The 19,604-nt window shown below is 39.5% G+C and overlaps 1 protein-coding gene across 2 annotated transcripts in view; it reads right to left on the bottom strand.

Moving 5' to 3' along the window:
* RBBP6 (RB binding protein 6, ubiquitin ligase) overlaps nucleotides 1-19,055 on the bottom strand; it is a 42,756-nt gene extending 23,701 nt beyond the window's left edge. The window contains exons 1-4 of one of the 2 annotated variants that reach the window (XM_074964969.1): nucleotides 18,855-19,055; nucleotides 7,683-7,782; nucleotides 5,782-5,820; nucleotides 3,817-3,853 (exon numbers count right to left, since the gene is read on the bottom strand). In XM_074964969.1, the coding sequence (XP_074821070.1) occupies nucleotides 3,817-3,853; nucleotides 5,782-5,820; nucleotides 7,683-7,782; nucleotides 18,855-19,020 (342 nt within the window). In that variant the 5' untranslated portion in view covers nucleotides 19,021-19,055. The remainder of the gene's footprint in view (nucleotides 1-3,816; nucleotides 3,854-5,781; nucleotides 5,821-7,682; nucleotides 7,783-18,854) is intronic. The other variant, XM_074964970.1, reaches the window with a different exon arrangement.
* Between the last annotated feature and the right edge of the window lie 549 nt (nucleotides 19,056-19,604).

Consider the following 19,604-nt stretch of genomic DNA (forward strand, 5'->3'; position numbering starts at 1 on the left):
CTTTGGGGAAATGTTTCTGTAATGAACCTATTCTTCATTCAATCAAAAAGGTCCCAGAGTTCATGATTCCTCCACTACATGGGACTCTTCTGCACATGAGCAGTACTTGCAACACAACTTATACACGGATTTTTACTGAACTGTCACAAAGACTTCAAGAAATGATACTCCTGAAAATATTCCATGGAGGGGAAGAATTAGAAGACTCAGAATATGAAGCCCCTTTTCAATGGTAATGCTTTGCGAATTTTTTTTTATTATAAATTTCAATTTAAGAAAATTTCAGTCTGCTATAAAATCTCGATATGCTATGTTGTGATGCTCTACATTCAATTAGGTTAAAAAAGGAAATGTAGTTAAATAACCAGAAAGCGGAGGTTCCAGAAGTCCCTCCTTTTTACATGTGGAAATAAAGAGGGCTATGGTTTACAATTACAGCTGATAAAATTAGTTTCTGAGCTTCTGTGTTTAACAATTTATGAAGTGTTATGAATGTTTTATCAATTTTTTGCCGATGCTAGACTCCTCAGTGTTTAATAGTACAACTGCAAGAGTCCAATGGATAGCTTTTCTAAATCGGTTATATTTTCTACCTTGAGCACAGTGAGATAACATAACAGATAAAATTTTCTCATGCAAAAGCATTAATGGTTTTAGACACAAGTCTGACCTGATTTCTTAAGGAAGGGGGTAATGTTGTTATTCCTGAACATTAAATTACCACCAGAGGGAGTGAATAGTTGATTTAATGTCCGAGTATCTCCTGGTGGCCTCCCGGCCTGTTTTGTATTCTTCTCCTTTTTGCTGTCAACTTTTTCAAAATTTCTACTATAGTATGTGGTCAAGCTTCCTGCCAGCCACTGGATTCAGACACATGGAACCTACATGTCCAGGGTTCTTGTGACTCCAGGTGAGAGTGCAACAGAACAGACCTGATACTGTAGTAGAACTTGAATAATCAAAAAGGTGAATGATTGGATTGGATCCCATGTCACCAGAAAACTGCTCAGAGGAACTGGAGTAGAGTTTGGGGGGGGGGGGGGGGGGGGGGGAGAAGAGGTGAGAAGGACAACAAACCATCCAGTCCCAAACTTTACACATAGACCACTGTTGGAGAACTATAGGGATTTCCGTTTCAATTATAAGGCCTACAATATTCAGGATTCAAGTTAACTGAAGAATCGGCCAACCAGGATTTCAGCTGCATTTTAGTGACTTGTGCTCTGAGCAAAGGACTGTTTTCTGTATTTCTACAGCACCTAAGACAACGGGGGTATTGATTCTGATTAAGGCTTCTTTTTGCTACTGACATACTGATACTAATAAGGTAGTCACCAGTTTTAAAACAAAGGTTCAGAACCCTAAATCATATTGTGACAATTCCAGAATGGGCACAGTGTAGGAGGATATTAACACATAAAGAGCAAGGCAATGCAGAAATAATCAGTCAAGATAATTATCAAATTACTTGAATTTATATCAGGTATACTAACCCATTTTAAACTTGCTGCCCTATGTTTTGTTTTTAGTGTGTCAGCTTTCAATTAACTTAATCCTAGTACACTGGAGCCAAGTTCTGCTTTTAGATACATTCAGCGGGAGTTGTGCACATATAACTAAGGACAGAATTTGTCCCTGATTTTAGGTTGTGCTGGGCAATTACAGGTAATAACTGTGCCCACATCTCTGGAAGTGACTTATCCTGGATACTGCAAGGCTTGAACCCCTACTGTCTTTGAGATTTAAAGATGAAAAGCACTAAGAGCTAGGTATTATCATTAACAGAAACTGCATATGTAGAGGACTGGCAAGATCAGGCCCAAATTGATTTTTTTCTGCCCACAACCTAAATAGCGTCCAATCATGCCAACAAGACAAGAGGGAATATTTTTCCTTTGCTTCCATTTTAATTTAAATAGTTCTAATTAGAATTAATACAGCCATTCTTTAAAGTATATTTTTTAAAACTGATGAGAAATCTATATCAGCTCATAATAAGATGCTACTTAGAAATGTAATACAGAGATGCCAGGGAACACACAAGGCTAAAAGAATGTTAACTTTATTTATGAACATGTGATCTGTGTTCATACACATGCTAGTAAACAAAAAGGAAAAGAACTGTTTTCAAGAAATAAAAACTCATCTGAATTAGACCAAATACTGTAAATGTGGTTCACATAAATGCATTACATTAACTTCTAGGGTCACTGGGCCAGTCAAGCTAATTTGAGCTAGCGCTGAGACATAAGTATGTCTAAAAACCAATTTGAACCAACTGCTAACAGAATTTTGGATTGCAGATTAGGTTTTTAAAGATGTTAATACCACAAGTACAAAAGACTAGGATTTTAGATTTATTATGTTACATTTCTTGAGAACCAGAGGCTATATTCTTCACAGACCACCGACCCAAAGGTAGGAATTTCTAGATTCTGTTTTTTTAAAAGCTTATCAAGCAATCAGATCCAATGATCCAGGGTTAGTGTAATGCCTCATACCATTCTAGATAAAAATCAGTTGTACTTAAAGAAAAATGAAAAATAAAAAACACCAAGTAATAATTCTGAATACTAATTAGGACTATTTTGAAATGTTTGAATTATGCACAATATTCAACCCAATCAGCAAGTCAAAGTCTACACCATAACCAGTTAAATATTTGTTTGTGTAACTATAATTCTGTATTTTGCAACAGACTAACAATCAGTGTGTCAAACCTAAAGAAAAATGCAGCCCCTTTTTCAACTGTAAAAGCAGAAGTGGTGGTATACTAAAGAAAGGCCTGGTCACTGACAGCTTAAGAAGCATCCAACTCAGAATTGACCCAGATCAGAAAATGTGCTGCAGGTCAGAGTTAAGGAGGTTGGTAGGGGGCTTCACCTGGATTGCACAAGGGTCTAGCAGACAAGATGACTAATTAGCTGAAATTCCTACACCAAGTTTTAGATACTTTAGTCTGCAGACATACTAAACTGTATATCACAGAAAGTGGAAGAATCAAATGCAGAACTTTAGAATACCACTTTGTGTACCAAAAGTTAGTCAAATTCATGGCAACCGTTTCAAGACATTTATGTATTCAGAGGCGCCCAAACACTCCTTTTTAATCTCACAGTTTTATGGAATGTAAATGTTCAAGTATTTAAGGACAGCAAAATGAGCCATTTAGCTGCAGAGAAATGCGCCCCCTCCCGAAATGCTGGGATATATTTGGTTCAGCATTTGTTTGAACCCCAAGTCAAAAAGTAAGAAACAATACCAAGTTTAACAATAATGGTTTCTCAGTGGTTTTTGATAACATTTTCAAAAACCATTAGGCAAAAAAAGTATTGAAAACAAAAGCTAAGTGATACAATGTGAAAATGGCAAAAAATACACTCCAAACATTTTTATTGCAAGAAACAAAAAAGCACACAACAACCTGTACAAACATACATATTACTAACTATAGACAGACAGATGTAGAACATGGCACCATGTTCAATTGTGCAAACCCTGAACCTTCATGATCTGAAATTGATCATACATTATCTGTACAACACAAAGTCATACAGGAAGTATTCTAGCATATTCAATATGAAATACAATGCATTACTTGGCACAAATACTAGTATTCACATTAAAAGTGTGCAAATGATGGCATTACTCAATATTTTTACTATTTTGCATCAAATACATTGTATTTACAATATATACTGTGCTTTGTTGGAAGTTAAATTTTAAGTTAATGTTTAGAAAATTAATTTTCTACATTATTGTTTATAATTAAGTGCAGTGTGTAGGAAAAAAGTGTGAGATTGTGTTTTTACATACTGCTTTTGAAGTTCCACTCACTGGTTCAGTTCGACTTCTAGAAGAAGAAATAAAAAGTTGTCAGAATAAGAACACTGTTTACATCCTTCAAACAAACAATGAAAACATACTATGCTGTGATTACCAATATTATATGATCTGATAATTTAGTAAATATGGAAATTTAGGTGACTAGAGAAACTGTTCTCCCTTGGGCGTCACAGCATTACTCTGAAGTTACATTAATATTCTGTATTTTCAAAACAAGTATTGTAAGACTCATGTTTGTGGAATAAAATTTATTTAGTAAAAACTGAATTTAAAATTCAACAAGTCTGCCTTTGGACAATTGCCAACATATTAATGATCCTAAATATGAACTGCTTCATGCTACAATTCTGTATTCTCAGTCAGACTATCACCTATCTAAGCAGGGGCTTACAGTAGCCAAACAACTCTGACATTCCTAATGCAGTTATACTAAGGATCAGCTCTGAGACTCACTGACTGTATTTGATTATTATTCTAGCTTCTGAAAAAGAAAAAAGTGGTAGTCTAGACAGTTATTGGCCTAGTGGAAGGGAGGAAGTAGTAGACATGATATATCGTGATTTTAGTGGCGTTTGACACAGTCTCGCATGACATTCTCAAACAAACTAGGGAAATATGCTCTAGATGAAATCATAAGGGGGTGAACAAATGGCTGAAACACTGTACTAAGAGTAGTTATCAATGGTTCACTGTCAAACTGGGAGGATATAGCTAGCTGGGTTCTGCAAGGGTCTGTCCTGGGTCCTGTATTTTTCAACATTTTCATTAATGACTTAGATAATGGAATGCAGAGTATGCTTATAAAATTTGGGGATGACACCAAGCTGGGAGTGATTGCAAGCACTTTGGAGGACAGGATTAAAACTCAAAGTGACCTACACAAATTGGAGAATCAATCTGAAATCAACAAGATGAAATTCAATAAAGAAAATGCCAAGTGCTACACTTAGGAAAGAAAAATCAAATGCATAAACACAAACTGGGGAATAGCTGGCCAGGCAATAGTACTGCAGAAAGGATCCAGGGATTAGAGTACATCACAAACTGAGTATGAACCAATATGTGATGCAGTTGCAAAAAAAGGCTAATATTCTGGGATGTATTAATAGGTGCATGTATGTAAAATGCAGGAGATAATTGTTCCACTCTATTTGACATGGTGAAGCCTTAGCTGGAATATTGTGCTCAGTTTTGGGTGCCACACTTTAGGAAAGATGTGGACAAATTGTAGAGTCCAGAGGAGAACAACAAAAATGATAAAAGGTTTAGAAAACTTGACCTATGAGGAAAGGTAAAAAAACTGGCCATGTTTAGTCTTGAGAAAAGATGACTGAGGGGGACCGGACAGTCTTCAAATAGGCTAAGGGATGTTATAAAGAGGACAGTGATCAATTGTTCACAATGTCCACTGAAGGGAGAACAAGAAGCTTAATCTGCAGCAAGGGAGACTCAGGTTAGATGCTAGGAAAATTTTTTCTAACTATAAGGTTAGGGAAGTACCGGAATAGATTACCAAGGAAAATCATGGAATCCCGATCATTGGAGGTTTTTAAGAACAGGTTAGACAAACACCGGTCAGGGATGGTGTAGAGGTATACTTGGTCCTGCCTCAGCATGGGGGGATGGGCTAGATTACCTCAAGGTCCCTTCAGCCCTACATTTCTATTGTTTGAAATGTGTCTGATATTGAAATATTATTGGATTCTATTGTTTGAAATGTGAATTTTAACTTGTAAGAATTGTGCTAAAAAGTAGAATGTTTGAGGTACGGTGAATAATACTATAAATCCTCAGCAATGTGGTCCTCATACAGGATTTCTTTGTGGAAGCCCAAACACCCTGGTGAGGGATCTGTTGATTTTAGCCACGAAAGTGCCCAGATAGTAAACCTTTTATATATGCTATATTGACTAAAAGTAGTAGTAGAAACATCACCTGAAAGAAGTTTCTAGGATTTTGTGCGGTTTAGGAGTCCTGTGACAAAAAAAAAGTCTTAATTACCAGAATTTGCTCAAAATAAATCCTGAATATTCTACAGTATTTAGGAATTCCTTTATTACATTTGAAAGTGTGTTGAGGTTCTACATATTGATTCTGGATCTGCAAACTACTTAGAGAACTAGGCATGCAATTGTTGGTATTGTTAATAAGAGTTGTATATTTAATTAATGAAGTTGCGAAAAGTCTCCCATGAGCTGAGGCAGTTTAAAGCCTTGCATGGAATTTATTTATGCATGTAGGACTTGTGCTTACAACAGTCACTACTAGGAAAACTGTTCCATGCTCACAATCAAATCAGAGGTAAGTACATCCCAAAGGTGGGGATAGGTGAGGAAGTTCTTTAAGATATACACCACACATTTGTTGATCAATGTGTTTACCTTGAAGAACATGCTACAAGATGAACAGTAAATTTTGAAAGGCATTGCATACAACAATACTGTAGTTCTGGGCTTGTAATCTAAAAGCTGCTTATTTTTAAGTTAACTATACTAATGAGCAGCTTAATAATTAAATCAGCACACAGTATGCAACTACTCAGGAGTCACTTCTGCACTTTGCCTTCTACTTGTTAGGCTAGGAGCACCACAGAAGCAATGGTCAGCCTTTATGGAGAGAGCAAGATGCACCATTCTTTTTGTACCCCCTACAGATTTCTATCCAGATACTTATTCGATTCAGTAACTTACCTGTTACTATCTAACACTTTACTTTGGAATAGCACTGAAGCACCAGGGAGATGCTGTCTGCTCAGCCACAGATTAAAATGACTCATTCAAACAAAGCTAGTGAAACTAATGTAGAAGTGGGATAATACAGGATGAAAGAAGGGTAACAAGCAACCTGCAATCCTGACTTCATTGGAATTTCTGACATTTTAGTCAACACTACATCTGTTACTCCACACTGGGATTAATACGGAAAACAGACATTTGGCGCTCAATGGTAACATAGTATAAAACAGAATTAATGAAAGAATCTTTTAATCTTGTTCACATGCAAAATGGCTGACCTGATTACTGAATTTCAGGGTGGGGAGGGATTATCACCTCCCTCACCACACACATTTGGGAACCTTGTTCTTTTTGCCTTCCACTGAAGCAGTGATTGTCTCTTGGAATCTGGCGGGCATATCCCACACAAAACCTCCTGTGTTTGGAAGACATACAGAATGGTGGACCTTGGTCTTTCCAGTACTGTTTCTATGAAAGACTCCATGATTGTTGCCAATACTAATACTAGTAGTTTGTTGATAAAGTACTTGTCCTGCCCTGTCCCAAGACAGAAGTACACCCATCCACTTACTGACAAGTAGTCATCTCTGACATGGGAATGAGTAAGTGTGTGTGTGTGTGTGTGTATATACACACACACACACACACACACACACACACACAATTATATACACACACACACACACACACACACCATGCATAAGAGATGAGAGAGGGGAAAACTTTGGCCAAGCATTATAGGTTTTTCTTATAAAAAGTGCTATGAAATCTTTCCTGTCAATATAGAGCAAAAAAGGCCTCAGTTTAAGGGCACAACCAAAAGACCAACTCACAGAGTAAACTGAACAGAACTCTATCTACCTCAGAATGTAACGGTGGGACTAGAATCTGGAGTCCCAAGAAGGACAGATATTCAAGCCATCCGTCTGGCAAAGATCAAGAGGTTACAGGTCTCAAGCTTTCAGCTACAACGTGAACCAGTAGTAACTCTTATGAAAAGAAGAAAACCTAGACACATTTGAATGCTTCTAGCAAACTATTCATTACCAAAGTCTAATAGCCGCAACACCTGCTAGAGTATTTGATTTTATGAATACCTACATGACATATGTTTTGCTTGTAGATTTAACTCCTCCAATAGGGATTCTTCTAACAATTACAGATGAGTTCTTAGGAATCAGGGCACTATCATCTGTGTATTCTGAAAAGAGTAAAAATGCGGTAAGAAAGATCAATTTCCATTCCCAAAAAACATATTTCTCTTTTTCATATGCAATTTGTTAGGTATTTAGAAGAATTCATTTAACTGAGAAAAACCAAACCCAGAATTTTAAAATAAATACCGAAAGGTTAAAATTAATCCACACAAATAAACAGTAGATTTCTATTAATTGACCACCAATTCTAGAGGGTTGTTGAAAACACACACACACACAGGCAAGTTCTACACTGTTACAATCAGAAAGGTGACTAAACAGGTACTTTCTTACTCAAGAGATCCAACCCATGGCAAATGTAGGATTTCACTGTAAAATGAGGACAGCTTGGCCCATAACATCTTCATAACTGAACTGGTAACTATGCAAAAGCTACAGTGAATACAGATCTGAGGTAGAGTTTGCACGGCAGGCAGTTCGGAATAGTAATCTTTTAACTTTCAAACTTAAATATGCTCTAATGCGTTTATTTACTTAAGTTACTAAAATATGTTTGAATGTTAAAAGTGAAAATTTAAAAAAGCCAATTTATCACTATTGTGTTTATTTTTGGCATTTCTTCAAGCTCAATAAAAATCAATGCCATCAGTTTCACTTTCAGCGCTTGATGTTTGGATTGAAAACAAAGTAGAATAAAGTCTGTATTAATGGTTTAAACTGGATTTCTTTTAATTATGGAAACGTGTCTATTCTTTCTTAAACTAAGCAACTGTCTTAGAAGTAACTGAGAAAAACTCCACAATGCCCCTTGTAGATAGATTCACTTTTCAAAGTAAAACCACTTTAAGACAAAATTGTAGGTTTAGCAACAAGAAAGACTTAACACTTTAAAAAGCTAAACATTTAAAATAAGTTCTACATAGTGGTGCATTTGTCTTCGTGAAACATATTCTGATCTAACCTCAAGCTCACATAAACCTGCAAGTCTTTAAAAAACAATACCCAACATCAGGTTACTTTCAGATTCAAAATGTGAGTTTTGGGACTACCTCTGCTATAGTGTAACAGTGAGTGGTAACTGAGTTTCCAAGACTAATTTAGCTTGCTCAGGATGAAAGGAACATCTTGATATATGTGAAGCTGCGTCACATTTTGATTAAAACATTCACGGTACTAAACACTGTGATTAAGCTTCTGTAGAGAGTTCCATTATAACTTTTTCATTTCCTCATAACTTTCTGGAGTTCTCCTTTGGGGGTCTGAAGCTTTCTATGCTAAGTTTCAGACCACAGGTGATTTATTCGTTTTTGAAATCTGAGAAAAAAATCTTTTGGTCATTTCAATTATGAGACAAAGAGCACGTCTTTAAGAGAGATTGTTTTGTTCAGCTAGTTTTTGAATAAGTATAGAACCACAAAAAGAATGTTGAACCCGTACTCCATGAAGAAATGTTTCTGCACTAAGTTTGGAGGGGGGAAAAAAAGCTGGGACTAAAGATTAATTTCCAAGCCTGGTCACTGGGCCCCTCCTTGAAGTGTAGCAAAGCCTATGAAACTTCATTCACTATGGCTGCATATACACACCCCAGAAACCTGAACCTCTGGAAACTGAACCAGTAGGATAGCACTAGTCTAAAAACTAAAGGTGCCACGTAGCCACACTGACACCTGCTTTTATCTGTATTTTTGCCATATGTTCGCACTTGTACTTTACTATGCCATTACAATTGCACAGTTCCCAGCACAGCTCTCTGAGGCCATCGCTTTCACAAGATTTCTAAAAGCCTTCCTTTAGGGAGTCTACCAGAAATGAGAGAGAGAAAACCAAAACTTTTGTAATTCCCTGGAAAGGGAATTCTCAAACCCCTAAATGCTGGAGCCACCTTCTATATCTTTTCTCAAAATGTAGGCTAGGACAAATGTTCAGCTCTCATTTGGCAAATAAGGTTTCTGATGGTGCTTCTGTACAGCAGTTGTGGCAGAGAACACTGCAAAGAGCAAGAAAAGCAGTTAACATAACTTTTCCTCTGTCATGCAGCCTCTAGGCTTAGAATAGCTGGTTCTAAGTGATACTTGAGAAGAATATTCATCCGGAAGACTACTTGGTTCAGAGCTTGACCACAAACTGGTGAGATCAAGTTCTTTGAGATCAAGGATGAGCACCAGTAGCTGGGTAACTTTAGAATGAGGAAGGAGACTTCTCTGCCTCTGTGGCTAACTGGCTCCAGTACTGCAGCAGCAGCCTGCCAGGATGAGCACACTTCTTGCCATGAAAAAGAGGTCTGACTCTCTATGGCAGCTGGCTACCCCACCCCAGATGGTTTCAACACAGTGGACATCAGTCTGGGTTCAGGAAACATGGCTAATTATTAGTCATGGAGGCATATAGGGGAAGACATAGTGGGATCAAGACAGACAGTGTAGTGTGCCAATGATCATTGAGGAATTCAAACAACTGGAATTCCTGAACAGTGCGGGCGCTATTGAGGGAACTCATGTGCCCAATCTGTGAATTCATATTCCCATATAAAGTCCAAAACGTAGATTAACAGAGAAAGTTACTGCTCAATTGTGACATGGCTTTGAGAGACTTATGACAGTTTCCTGGTTATTTATATAGGGTGGCCAGGCAAAGTGCAAGATGCACAATTTTTCGAACAGCTGGACTTCTAAAAAATGGGCAGAGGAGGACTACAACGCTGACAGTGGCATCTGTCCCCATTGTGATTCTGGTGATCCCACACGCCCGTTTCCTCTATTTCTAATTAATCTATTCCCAGATTACACCAGACTGAAGAGATATCAATTCAAACATACACATCAGGTGCGCACTGTGGTGGCTGGAGAACCATAAGGTTTTGTGAGACTAAAAATAAAATGGAGATGTTTGTTGACCTCCAAAGGCAGTTCAGTGACCAATGCAACATCTGCCTGCTGCATTTTAAAATATATATTAAAACAAAGGTAGTCTTCTATGGAGAGCTGAAGAAGTAGGCAACTAGCTATGCAACCTATGCACAGCTGGACACACAAGCAGTTGCATCTGAGACTGTTACTTAAATACAAACATTGTGCAATCCTCTTCAGAAATGCTTTGTATACACACACTGTTGGTGTGAACTGTTGGTTCAGCGAAGTAAATATTGTTTTATTTTTAGCCATTTATATTTCTTTGCTGTGGGCTTCTTGTGTTTGGCATTTAATTATCCAGTTATCTTGATTTGTATAGTGGATGAATTTATGGAGGAGTGATTTAATGTACCAGAGAATAGTAACTGACAGCTGCTTCTGTGAAGTGCCTTTGCAGTTGTGAGCTTATACTCTTGGTGATTTTAATGTATTTGTTTTTCTCATGCTTTATTAGTGATTTGTATTAGTTCTGGTGAGGAAGTTTCATGGAGGAGTGAATTCATGTATTCCTATTAAAGAACATTATGCTTGATGCACAAAGCCTTTATTTTTAAGAAAATGTTTTATTATACAAACATTTGCAAGTCAGCTGCAAAAACAAAACGAAGTAACATCTGTACAACATGAAAGACAACAGACAATCATTCACAAATTATCTTATTGGGATTCCAATTTTTCTTTCCATTGGCTTCTAAAGGCATGAGTTGCCAGAGGAATAGAAAGCAAGGGAGCTGAAGAGTAGGTGGCAGCCTCATAACTATTATCCTAATTTAATGTTGTGTTTTACAGACAATGCAGGGATCAGTTGTTCAATCAACAGAGTCATTTTCCTGAACACTTTGCATCAGTTGAACGTTTCCCTTTAGAACTCTGTCTCCCATTCTAATTTCTCCTCTTCCTGAAATAGTCCTGCCTCATTGTGCTTTGCCCTATATTGCAAAGTGGCCCTCATTCTGTGTTCCTTGAACCAGTACACTGACATATTTCACCACTGAATCCATTCTGCATGACACCATGCCTCTTCTGGGACATCCATCCTACTGGTGTGGCCACTATAGTGAAAAATAAGTAATGAGTTAACCATAGCAATACTCATCGATCCCTAACCCTAGGAATACCAAGACGTGCAACAGAAATAAATTCCGTTTCAAATTTTAATACCTTCTTACAAGTAATTTTCTTCCTGGATTAGACTCAATGAATGCAAAACATTTATAAGAAAGAGGGTTCATTAGGGTGCTAGATTAAGGCCAAGAATGGAATTGAGGGGATAGGTGCTGGTCTACCAATGTTTATTTATTACAGGAAAACACAACACTTGAAACCATTTAACTGGCATTTGGGGATAAAGGAGTTCCTGAGGAAATGAAGGGAGAAGCTGATAAATTAGCAATTGAGTTATCTGAATAGATGCTTTTTTGACTGTTGCTACACACTGAGCAGAAGTCTTAATTGAGCTGTCCACAATAATGCCCGGATCTTTTCCTGAGGATAATTAATTTAAAATGCAGTAAAGTATGAATTGTTCAAACCATTATCTTCAATTTACATTACTTTGTGTTGGTCAACATTAAATTTCATCTGACATCACACTGCCCATCACCACAGCTTGATGAGAGTACTCATGTTAGTCTCTCTCAGTCTTTACTAACTTAAATTGTGTTATGTGCAATTTTGCCACCTCACTTCTATTTCCTTTTCCACACATATACACACCACTCCTATTAAGGAATCTTGTCAAAATCTGCTCTTAAACTTCTGCTAAGATGATGGCAGCTAATCTGGTGCACCAGTCTGCTATATAGCTTAATACAGCCAACATTTTTTTTTACAGTGAAGTTCTCATTTTTAGATTTTTTTTTTTTTAAACATTGTGGTCTCTTGCTCTTTGAATCCACCATGCTGAGGCAAACTTCCACCCTGACAGGAAGAGTGGCTCATACAGCCAGAGGGTGGGGGAGTTATGTAGGGGCATGCCAATATTGTAGAATTATGGGGAGAACCAAAGCAACTAGGTATGGAAAAAGCTCATCAGCTACAGCTTATACTGTCAAGGTGGTGGAGAAAGGACTTGTGGAGCAGGAGGAGAGGACATTTCTATCCTCACGTAAGACTATTATCTGCCCTTTCAAGAAATGACATTCATAAGAACCCAAAAAACTCTTCCCCAAAATAATTAAGTCACAGACTCCCACACCCTGTCCCCACCAGTATATTTTACAATAAAATGACATATACCTGGTGTTGAGAGCTCTGGGTTTTCAGATTCCTTGTCCTGCCAATCTATCTTGGCTGCTATTTCTGGATCTTTCATGCACACAAAACAGATCCTATGAGGTCAGCAACATGCCTGGCATCTTCAGAACCAGCTCCATGTTCCAGTGGTCCAAGTTGTTGATGGAGCCCTCTTCCATCAATGCAATGCATGGGACCTTTGTGCTATGCAGAAGTATTTCTGTGGCTCTGGAAGGTTGAGCCTCAAATAATTTGTCCAGCTCATTATAAAAGCAGCACACTTTTTGCCCTGAACCAGGCCTACTGCCACTAGCTCCGGCCTCATTATACAGGATGTTCAATCCCTTTACCTTTTCTTGGCATTGCCTTCCCCTCTAGTGATGCCCATCTCCACCAGTCACTCAGACTCCCAGTCTCACACTATTATGAATGACCAAGATCATCTGGGCCTTATCTCCTTATATGGTCATTAGTGTTTGCACAGCAACCTCAGGTAGCTAATTCTATGGTCACATGATGGACACCTCCAAAACATGCTGCTGACAGAACAAGAATAATTTCAGCAAAGTTGTAGAAGAAACTGATAGCCATGGAAATAACATACATTTGAGTTCCATTCTGTATGTAAAGCTATTTGCACAACTTGACCCTACACAAGAAACTTCAGGAAGTAGACTGACGAAGGTCACCTAGGCAGTGAATGCTGCACTGTGAGATCATAGCATGAGGATTACTTGTACAATTGAGGGACGTTACCCAAGCAATCCCTATTCACATGAGCGCTGCAATAGATATTAGCACAGTGGTTAGCCTTTCTTCAAGAAAGGTTTCAGAGTAACAGCCGTGTTAGTCTGTATTAGCAAAAAGAAAAGGAGTACTTGTGGCACCTTAGAGACTAACCAATTAGCTCACAAAAGCTTATGCTCAAATAAATTGGTTAGTCTCTAAGGTGCCACAAGTACTCCTCTTCTTTCTTCAAGAAAGGGTCATCTATACAGTGGATGTAATGCCTGTGTACCATTGGAAACATTTTAATACATACAAAATGTGTTAAAGATGTGTTGGGGGAATCAAATGGTGGTTAACACAACAAGTTTTGTAATGTAGATAGCATTTAAGTGGCATCACTAAAGCCGCATGGTAGAAACCAATTTAGACAGGGCTCAAGACTTTTTACTCCTTTAAAGAGTAGAATTAGATGACTGTGGTAAAAAAAAAAAATCAGAGCTTGCAAGAACACTATGTATTCTACAACTATCCATCACCACTATAACTGATGTAGAGTTATGGACACATTTTTTCCAGTACACAGAAGGCCAAAGGAGAGGATGAAGAACTGCTCATTCCCCTTGCCATGCGTGGCAAGGGAGTAGGGCAGGAACAACTGCCACTCAAGAAGACTGAACTCCTGAAAAAAATCTACAAGAAAAACTGCCAAACATCTGGTTAATGGAGAAAATCATGAAATCAAAGATAGTTATGAATTCCATGATCTTAAGGTTCTCCTGCAATTTTTGATTAATTCTGTAGTGTCTGAAACTCTCCACTTATTATAAAAGTATGATCTGAAATAGATTTTTGTTTTCTTTTTGTAAGTGTATGTATAAAGTGGGCCTGAAAGGTATTTTTCCCTTTTAAGGAAGTGCCCCATACTGCTTATTTACCACCTTAAAAATACGAAGGGTGTCCAAAGTCTGAACTTTACTGGTTTTGCTTTTTCAATTTCAGAGAACGTTTACTGTGAGCTTGAACACCTTCCTTGAACACCTTACCATTTGATCCTCAGTTGTTTCGGCCTGACTGTTTTAGTGCCAGTCCATGTGAAAACTAGCTGAAAAAATGTAACTAGTCCTCCCATTACTGTTCCACATTGTATCAGTTGTCTTTTCAAGTATCCCAAAATCACTGCTTCTGTGAGCTGTGTCAGAAACTGTGGGAAAAGTATTCATAAGGCACTGTAATTAGAATGGTTCAGAAAGCGCTAGTGTGGTTTGAGGCTGAGCATGTGTTCTTAACATGATTCAGCACCAAAGAGCATGTGCCTAAATTGGCGCTACAGAACCAGTTCAACAGTTGTCTAGTATATACAGACTGAAGTTTCTGCCTTGTTAAATCAGCCTTGTAGAAAGCTGTCTGCAGCGAAACAATGCACAACCTTGGCTGTTGCTTATCCCCTCATCCTATTGGGTAGTTTCATTTTTGAAAGAGAAACTGCTAAGGAAGTCAGCAATTGAAACAATAAATATTGAATTACAGAAGGGTTGGCTAATTAATTCAAACTTGCATTAATAAAGTATGCAAGTACTGGTTTTGGCTATGTACTCAACTTCCATATTACACATAGTGTACACATTATAGCAGACAGTTAGTGATCAAGAAAGTGTTAAGTGCTCAACTTCTGTGCATTTGAAGTTGTAACCTCCATATTTATTACTGTTAACTATGCCCATTTAACATTCATAGTACGCCTACATATAATTCATCTGCTGAACATGACAGCTAGTACAACAATTGCAACTGAATGTTTATTGACAACTCATGTAATAAGAAGGAGAAAGAACACCTTCACAACTAAAACATACATCAATGAAATGTGACTACATATGGGCCATTGAACTAAGACTTCACTCAAATATATGAGGTCACTAGACACCGTAGTGGAAGAGAGGAAAATTTGACATGGATACTTCCACTGACTGAGAAGTAATTTTAAAAGTATCAGAGTAACAGCCGTGTTAGTCTGTATTCGCAAAAAGAAAAGGAGTACTTGTGGCACCTTAGAGACTAACCAATTTATTTGAGCATAAGCTTTCGTGAGCTACAGCTCACTTCATCAGATGCATCATGCTCAAATAAATTGGTTAGTCTCTAAGGTGCCACAAGTACTCCTTTTCTTTAAAAGTATCACAAATTCAACAATAGGGACTACAAAAAAAGCTCTCAGCCATACTGCTGCATTTCCTAGTGTCTACAGCTACATTTTTGCATGGTAGGACTGTGAGAGGTAGAGGATCCTTTTGAAAATTAATGCATGTTCCTGGATTGAGTAGTAACAGACTTCGTGATGAGCAGATGTACCACACAATTCTATCTATCCAAGTTATTTACCACACTAACTTATCCACAAAACACTTAGCTGCTCAACTGCACAGTGGCAATGAAGATGGACATTTTAGGTACAGGACTCACTACATTTTCCTACAACTTTACGTGTGTGTGTGTGTGTAAACAGCATCTAATTCACTTGTGTATCTTGCCATATTTATTCAACGATATCACAACCCAATGTTTGACGTCAACTTGCTTTCAAGGACTGTAATATTCCTAACTGAATCAGGTTGGAAAAGAAAACCAATTATAAAACAGACCACTTTAGTTAACACAAAAATCTCAATCCGCGACCAGAGGGGGAAGAAGGGGGAAAAAAAAAAAAGGCTGCATCTTAAACCTGTCTACTACTGCATCTGTCCTATCCAAGCGAAGCTGTAATACCACCTCTCCCTGAGGTATCACACTATCTTTTACCACTATCCTAGTTCACTAAACCACCACCATAACCTGATTCCTATCACTCCGAAAAACTTACTTCTTCCATAATGCTCAAAAGTAAATAAGAAAAATAATCTGAAACTAAATTTTTCCTGAGTTTTCCTCTCAATTGCAAGGTCTCTGGGGGCAAAAACTCCCTTCATTCAGTCTTGTATAGCACAAAGTACACTGTAGTATTTAAGTACTAATCAAATAGAATTTAATGAAAAACATGAAGCTGAATTGTAAGAATTTTTCTTTATCTTTTTCGTTGTTATCCTGAAGAAGTTTACAATTTATGACCAGTAAGTTGGCTAGGCATCTGAAACTCAAGGCCACCAGGCAGAGGGATTTGGGGAAGAGAAATAGAAAAGTTTACGTACTTATAAATCTACTATTATACAGCTTTGCTTTCAAGAGCCAATACTTTTTTGCAACATTTTGCATTTCCCTCCAAGTTCTACATGAACCCTCCCCGAATAATCATACAGACAAAATAAACTCTCTCACCTATTTCAGCATTCCATTTCCAGAGATTTAAAGTCACATTAACAATATTTATTTCCATGTCTTATCTTTCCTCCTCTTATCCAAAACTTGTCAGTCCTAACCAAATTAACAGACTGATGCTAGTCAATCCATGAATGGAACTTGAGTTATGTTCCTTCCATTTTAATCAACACTTCCTTTTAGGAAGGCAAGCACTCAACTTCATAGTCTGGTGAAACATTATGGAATTCTGTGTTTATTCTCTAAAGAAAATATTAACCTTTTACAAAGAACTCATCAAATCAATACAAATTCAAAATGAATGAGCCATAAACCCTAACCTCGAAGTTGTCAGAGTCTCTTTAAAGTTACACTTTTCTCTGAAGATTGTTTACCTGCCTCTACTACAAACACCTTAGGGTCCAATCCTATAAAGCTCAGGGCCTAACAACATTTTTTTTTCTTAATTTATCTTCAGTTTCCCATGCATTTGATAGCCTTTGTTTCAGTTGTATATTCTGTCTGTGAGTCTTTCACACAGCATCAGGGAAAGGAAACACGAAACAGTTGGCAGATATAGCATCCAAAGGTTTCACTTTTCAATTTTAGTTGACTAAATTGGTAGCATTCCTTTAAAGGTAATATAGTGCATATTAGAAGTCAGACACTTCTTAAAGTTGTTGCAAGTTGAATTCTAAATTGAATCAGATGTTAAAGTTATACCAATGGCTGATCCACCAATTTAAGACTCCTGTGGAGAAATATGAAATGAGAATCCCCCCAGAGCCAGCAGCCCTATTCATTGCATGGAAATAATGGTATTTCTAAAGACTTCTGAGAAGTGTATGTGCTATTCACAGAGCCATTTACAATAGGACAGGTCATGTACCAAATATATCAAGGTTCAAATGGGATTTAACCAGGTGAGCAGATGCAATTAGTTTGTAGCGAAGTAGACAGACAATAAAAAAGTGATTGACAGTTTGAACTTAAAGAACTTCCAAATGATTGTAAGTCCTATGTTTGATTAAGAAAAGAATGGGAGTTACCTGTTAATGCAAAACTAAACATACCCACGTTTGTGTGTGAATCTCTCTTTGGAAAGCATGTCGTAAGGATTTAATGAACACTATAACATGAATATATATTACAGAAAAAAACTAAACAGCTCCTCTTTACCCAAGGAGGTAACAATGAGCCCAGTTTCTATAACTCTGCCATCTAACCACCATTATCTAATTCTGTAACCTCACAGCAGACAAAACTAACTCAAAGATTCTGTATTGTCACAGTGTGTAGTTCAGGAAGTAATCCTCCCCAATTGTATTAAAATTCTGCATCTTTCAACCTCCTCTTTTGATGCCAGTAGAATTCGGGCGCTTTGTTACTATAAAACTTTGCCCCATGTTTCCCTGCCAGCCTATAAACCAAGAAACCCAGAAGAGTTCTGGGAAATCAAGACTTCGGTGTCAAGGAATTCAGGATTTGCCACAGCAGATCAAAGCCCAGCCAATTAAACAGGGCACTCTACCTATGACAATGGACGTACTTTCTCAGCGGTAGTTATTGAGAGAGAAAAAAAGACTACAGAAGTGGCCTTTTTTACTCCCTGAACATACATTCCAAGCCATATCTACTGATTTCAGTTACCACAATCCACCTGTATTAGCTTTTACGTCTGGTAAATACTTTGCGCCCCTGCTCGGCCGCAGGAGAGGGAGCTGGGTCTGAACTCCGACTCCCGCACCAAGAGCGCCGAGCAGCCAGTTCAGCTCCCGCGACTGGTGACGATGCGCGAGCTAGACAGAGCCCAGCCCCCAGAGCCCGCGGCGGGCCGGCCTCCGCAGCGACGAGCAGCCTCAGGCCGGCCTCTCGGTTTATCACCCGCCCTCGGGGGGGGGAAGGGGCAGTGGTCCCCCCGGGGCGCCATGTGCCCGCCGCGCCCCGCCCCGTACCTTCTTTGGTCTGCGCGTTGGTGATCTGCAGGTCGCAGTCGGCCGCCTTGAGCTTCTCGCGGCCCATGATCTGGCGCTTGAGGTCGCACAGGGAGATGTGGAGCCCGTCGAAGGTGACCGTGTCATAGTTGAGCTTGGAGGAGAACTTGTAATGGACGCAGGACATGGTCGGGGGCGGGGCCTGCTCCGCGCGGGGGCCGCGGTCTGAGGGGGGAGACGGGTCCCGCGCCGGGGACGGGGCGGGGCCTGCGGGGGGAGCTGAGGCCCGCTCGGGCCCGGCCGACGAGCAGCCTGCTGGGGGGGGCTGCGCGCGCGCGCGCGCTCGGGGCCCGGCGAGCGCTCACAGGCCGCCACGCTCCGCCATGGCCAGGCCCCGCGCTGTCAGGCTGGGCTGCCGGAGGCCTCAGGACTCCATGGCGGCGGCGCCGGCCTGGGCCCCGCAGCGATCGATCTGGGCCCCGGCGGCGGGGGCGCTGCTGCTCCTCCGGTTCCTCCTCCTCGCACCCCGGCCGGGCGGACGCTGCGGCTCGGGCTCCTCACACAGCCGCTCTGAGGCCCGGCTTCTCGCTATGGCGGCTCCAGCGGCCCCTGCCTCAGCGCTCGACTAGGGGGTTTCCCAGCCGGCAACCGCACGGGCAAGGGGCGAGAAGCGCCGCACTGCGCATGCGCCTCACAGTGCGCCACGCCCTCTTTTCCTCACGTGACCCGGCGCATTATGACAAAGGCGCTGCCTGCTCCGACATCACGTGA

Source organism: Natator depressus, chromosome 10 (assembly GCF_965152275.1).
Source record: "Natator depressus isolate rNatDep1 chromosome 10, rNatDep2.hap1, whole genome shotgun sequence".
NCBI lineage: Eukaryota > Metazoa > Chordata > Testudines > Cheloniidae > Natator > Natator depressus.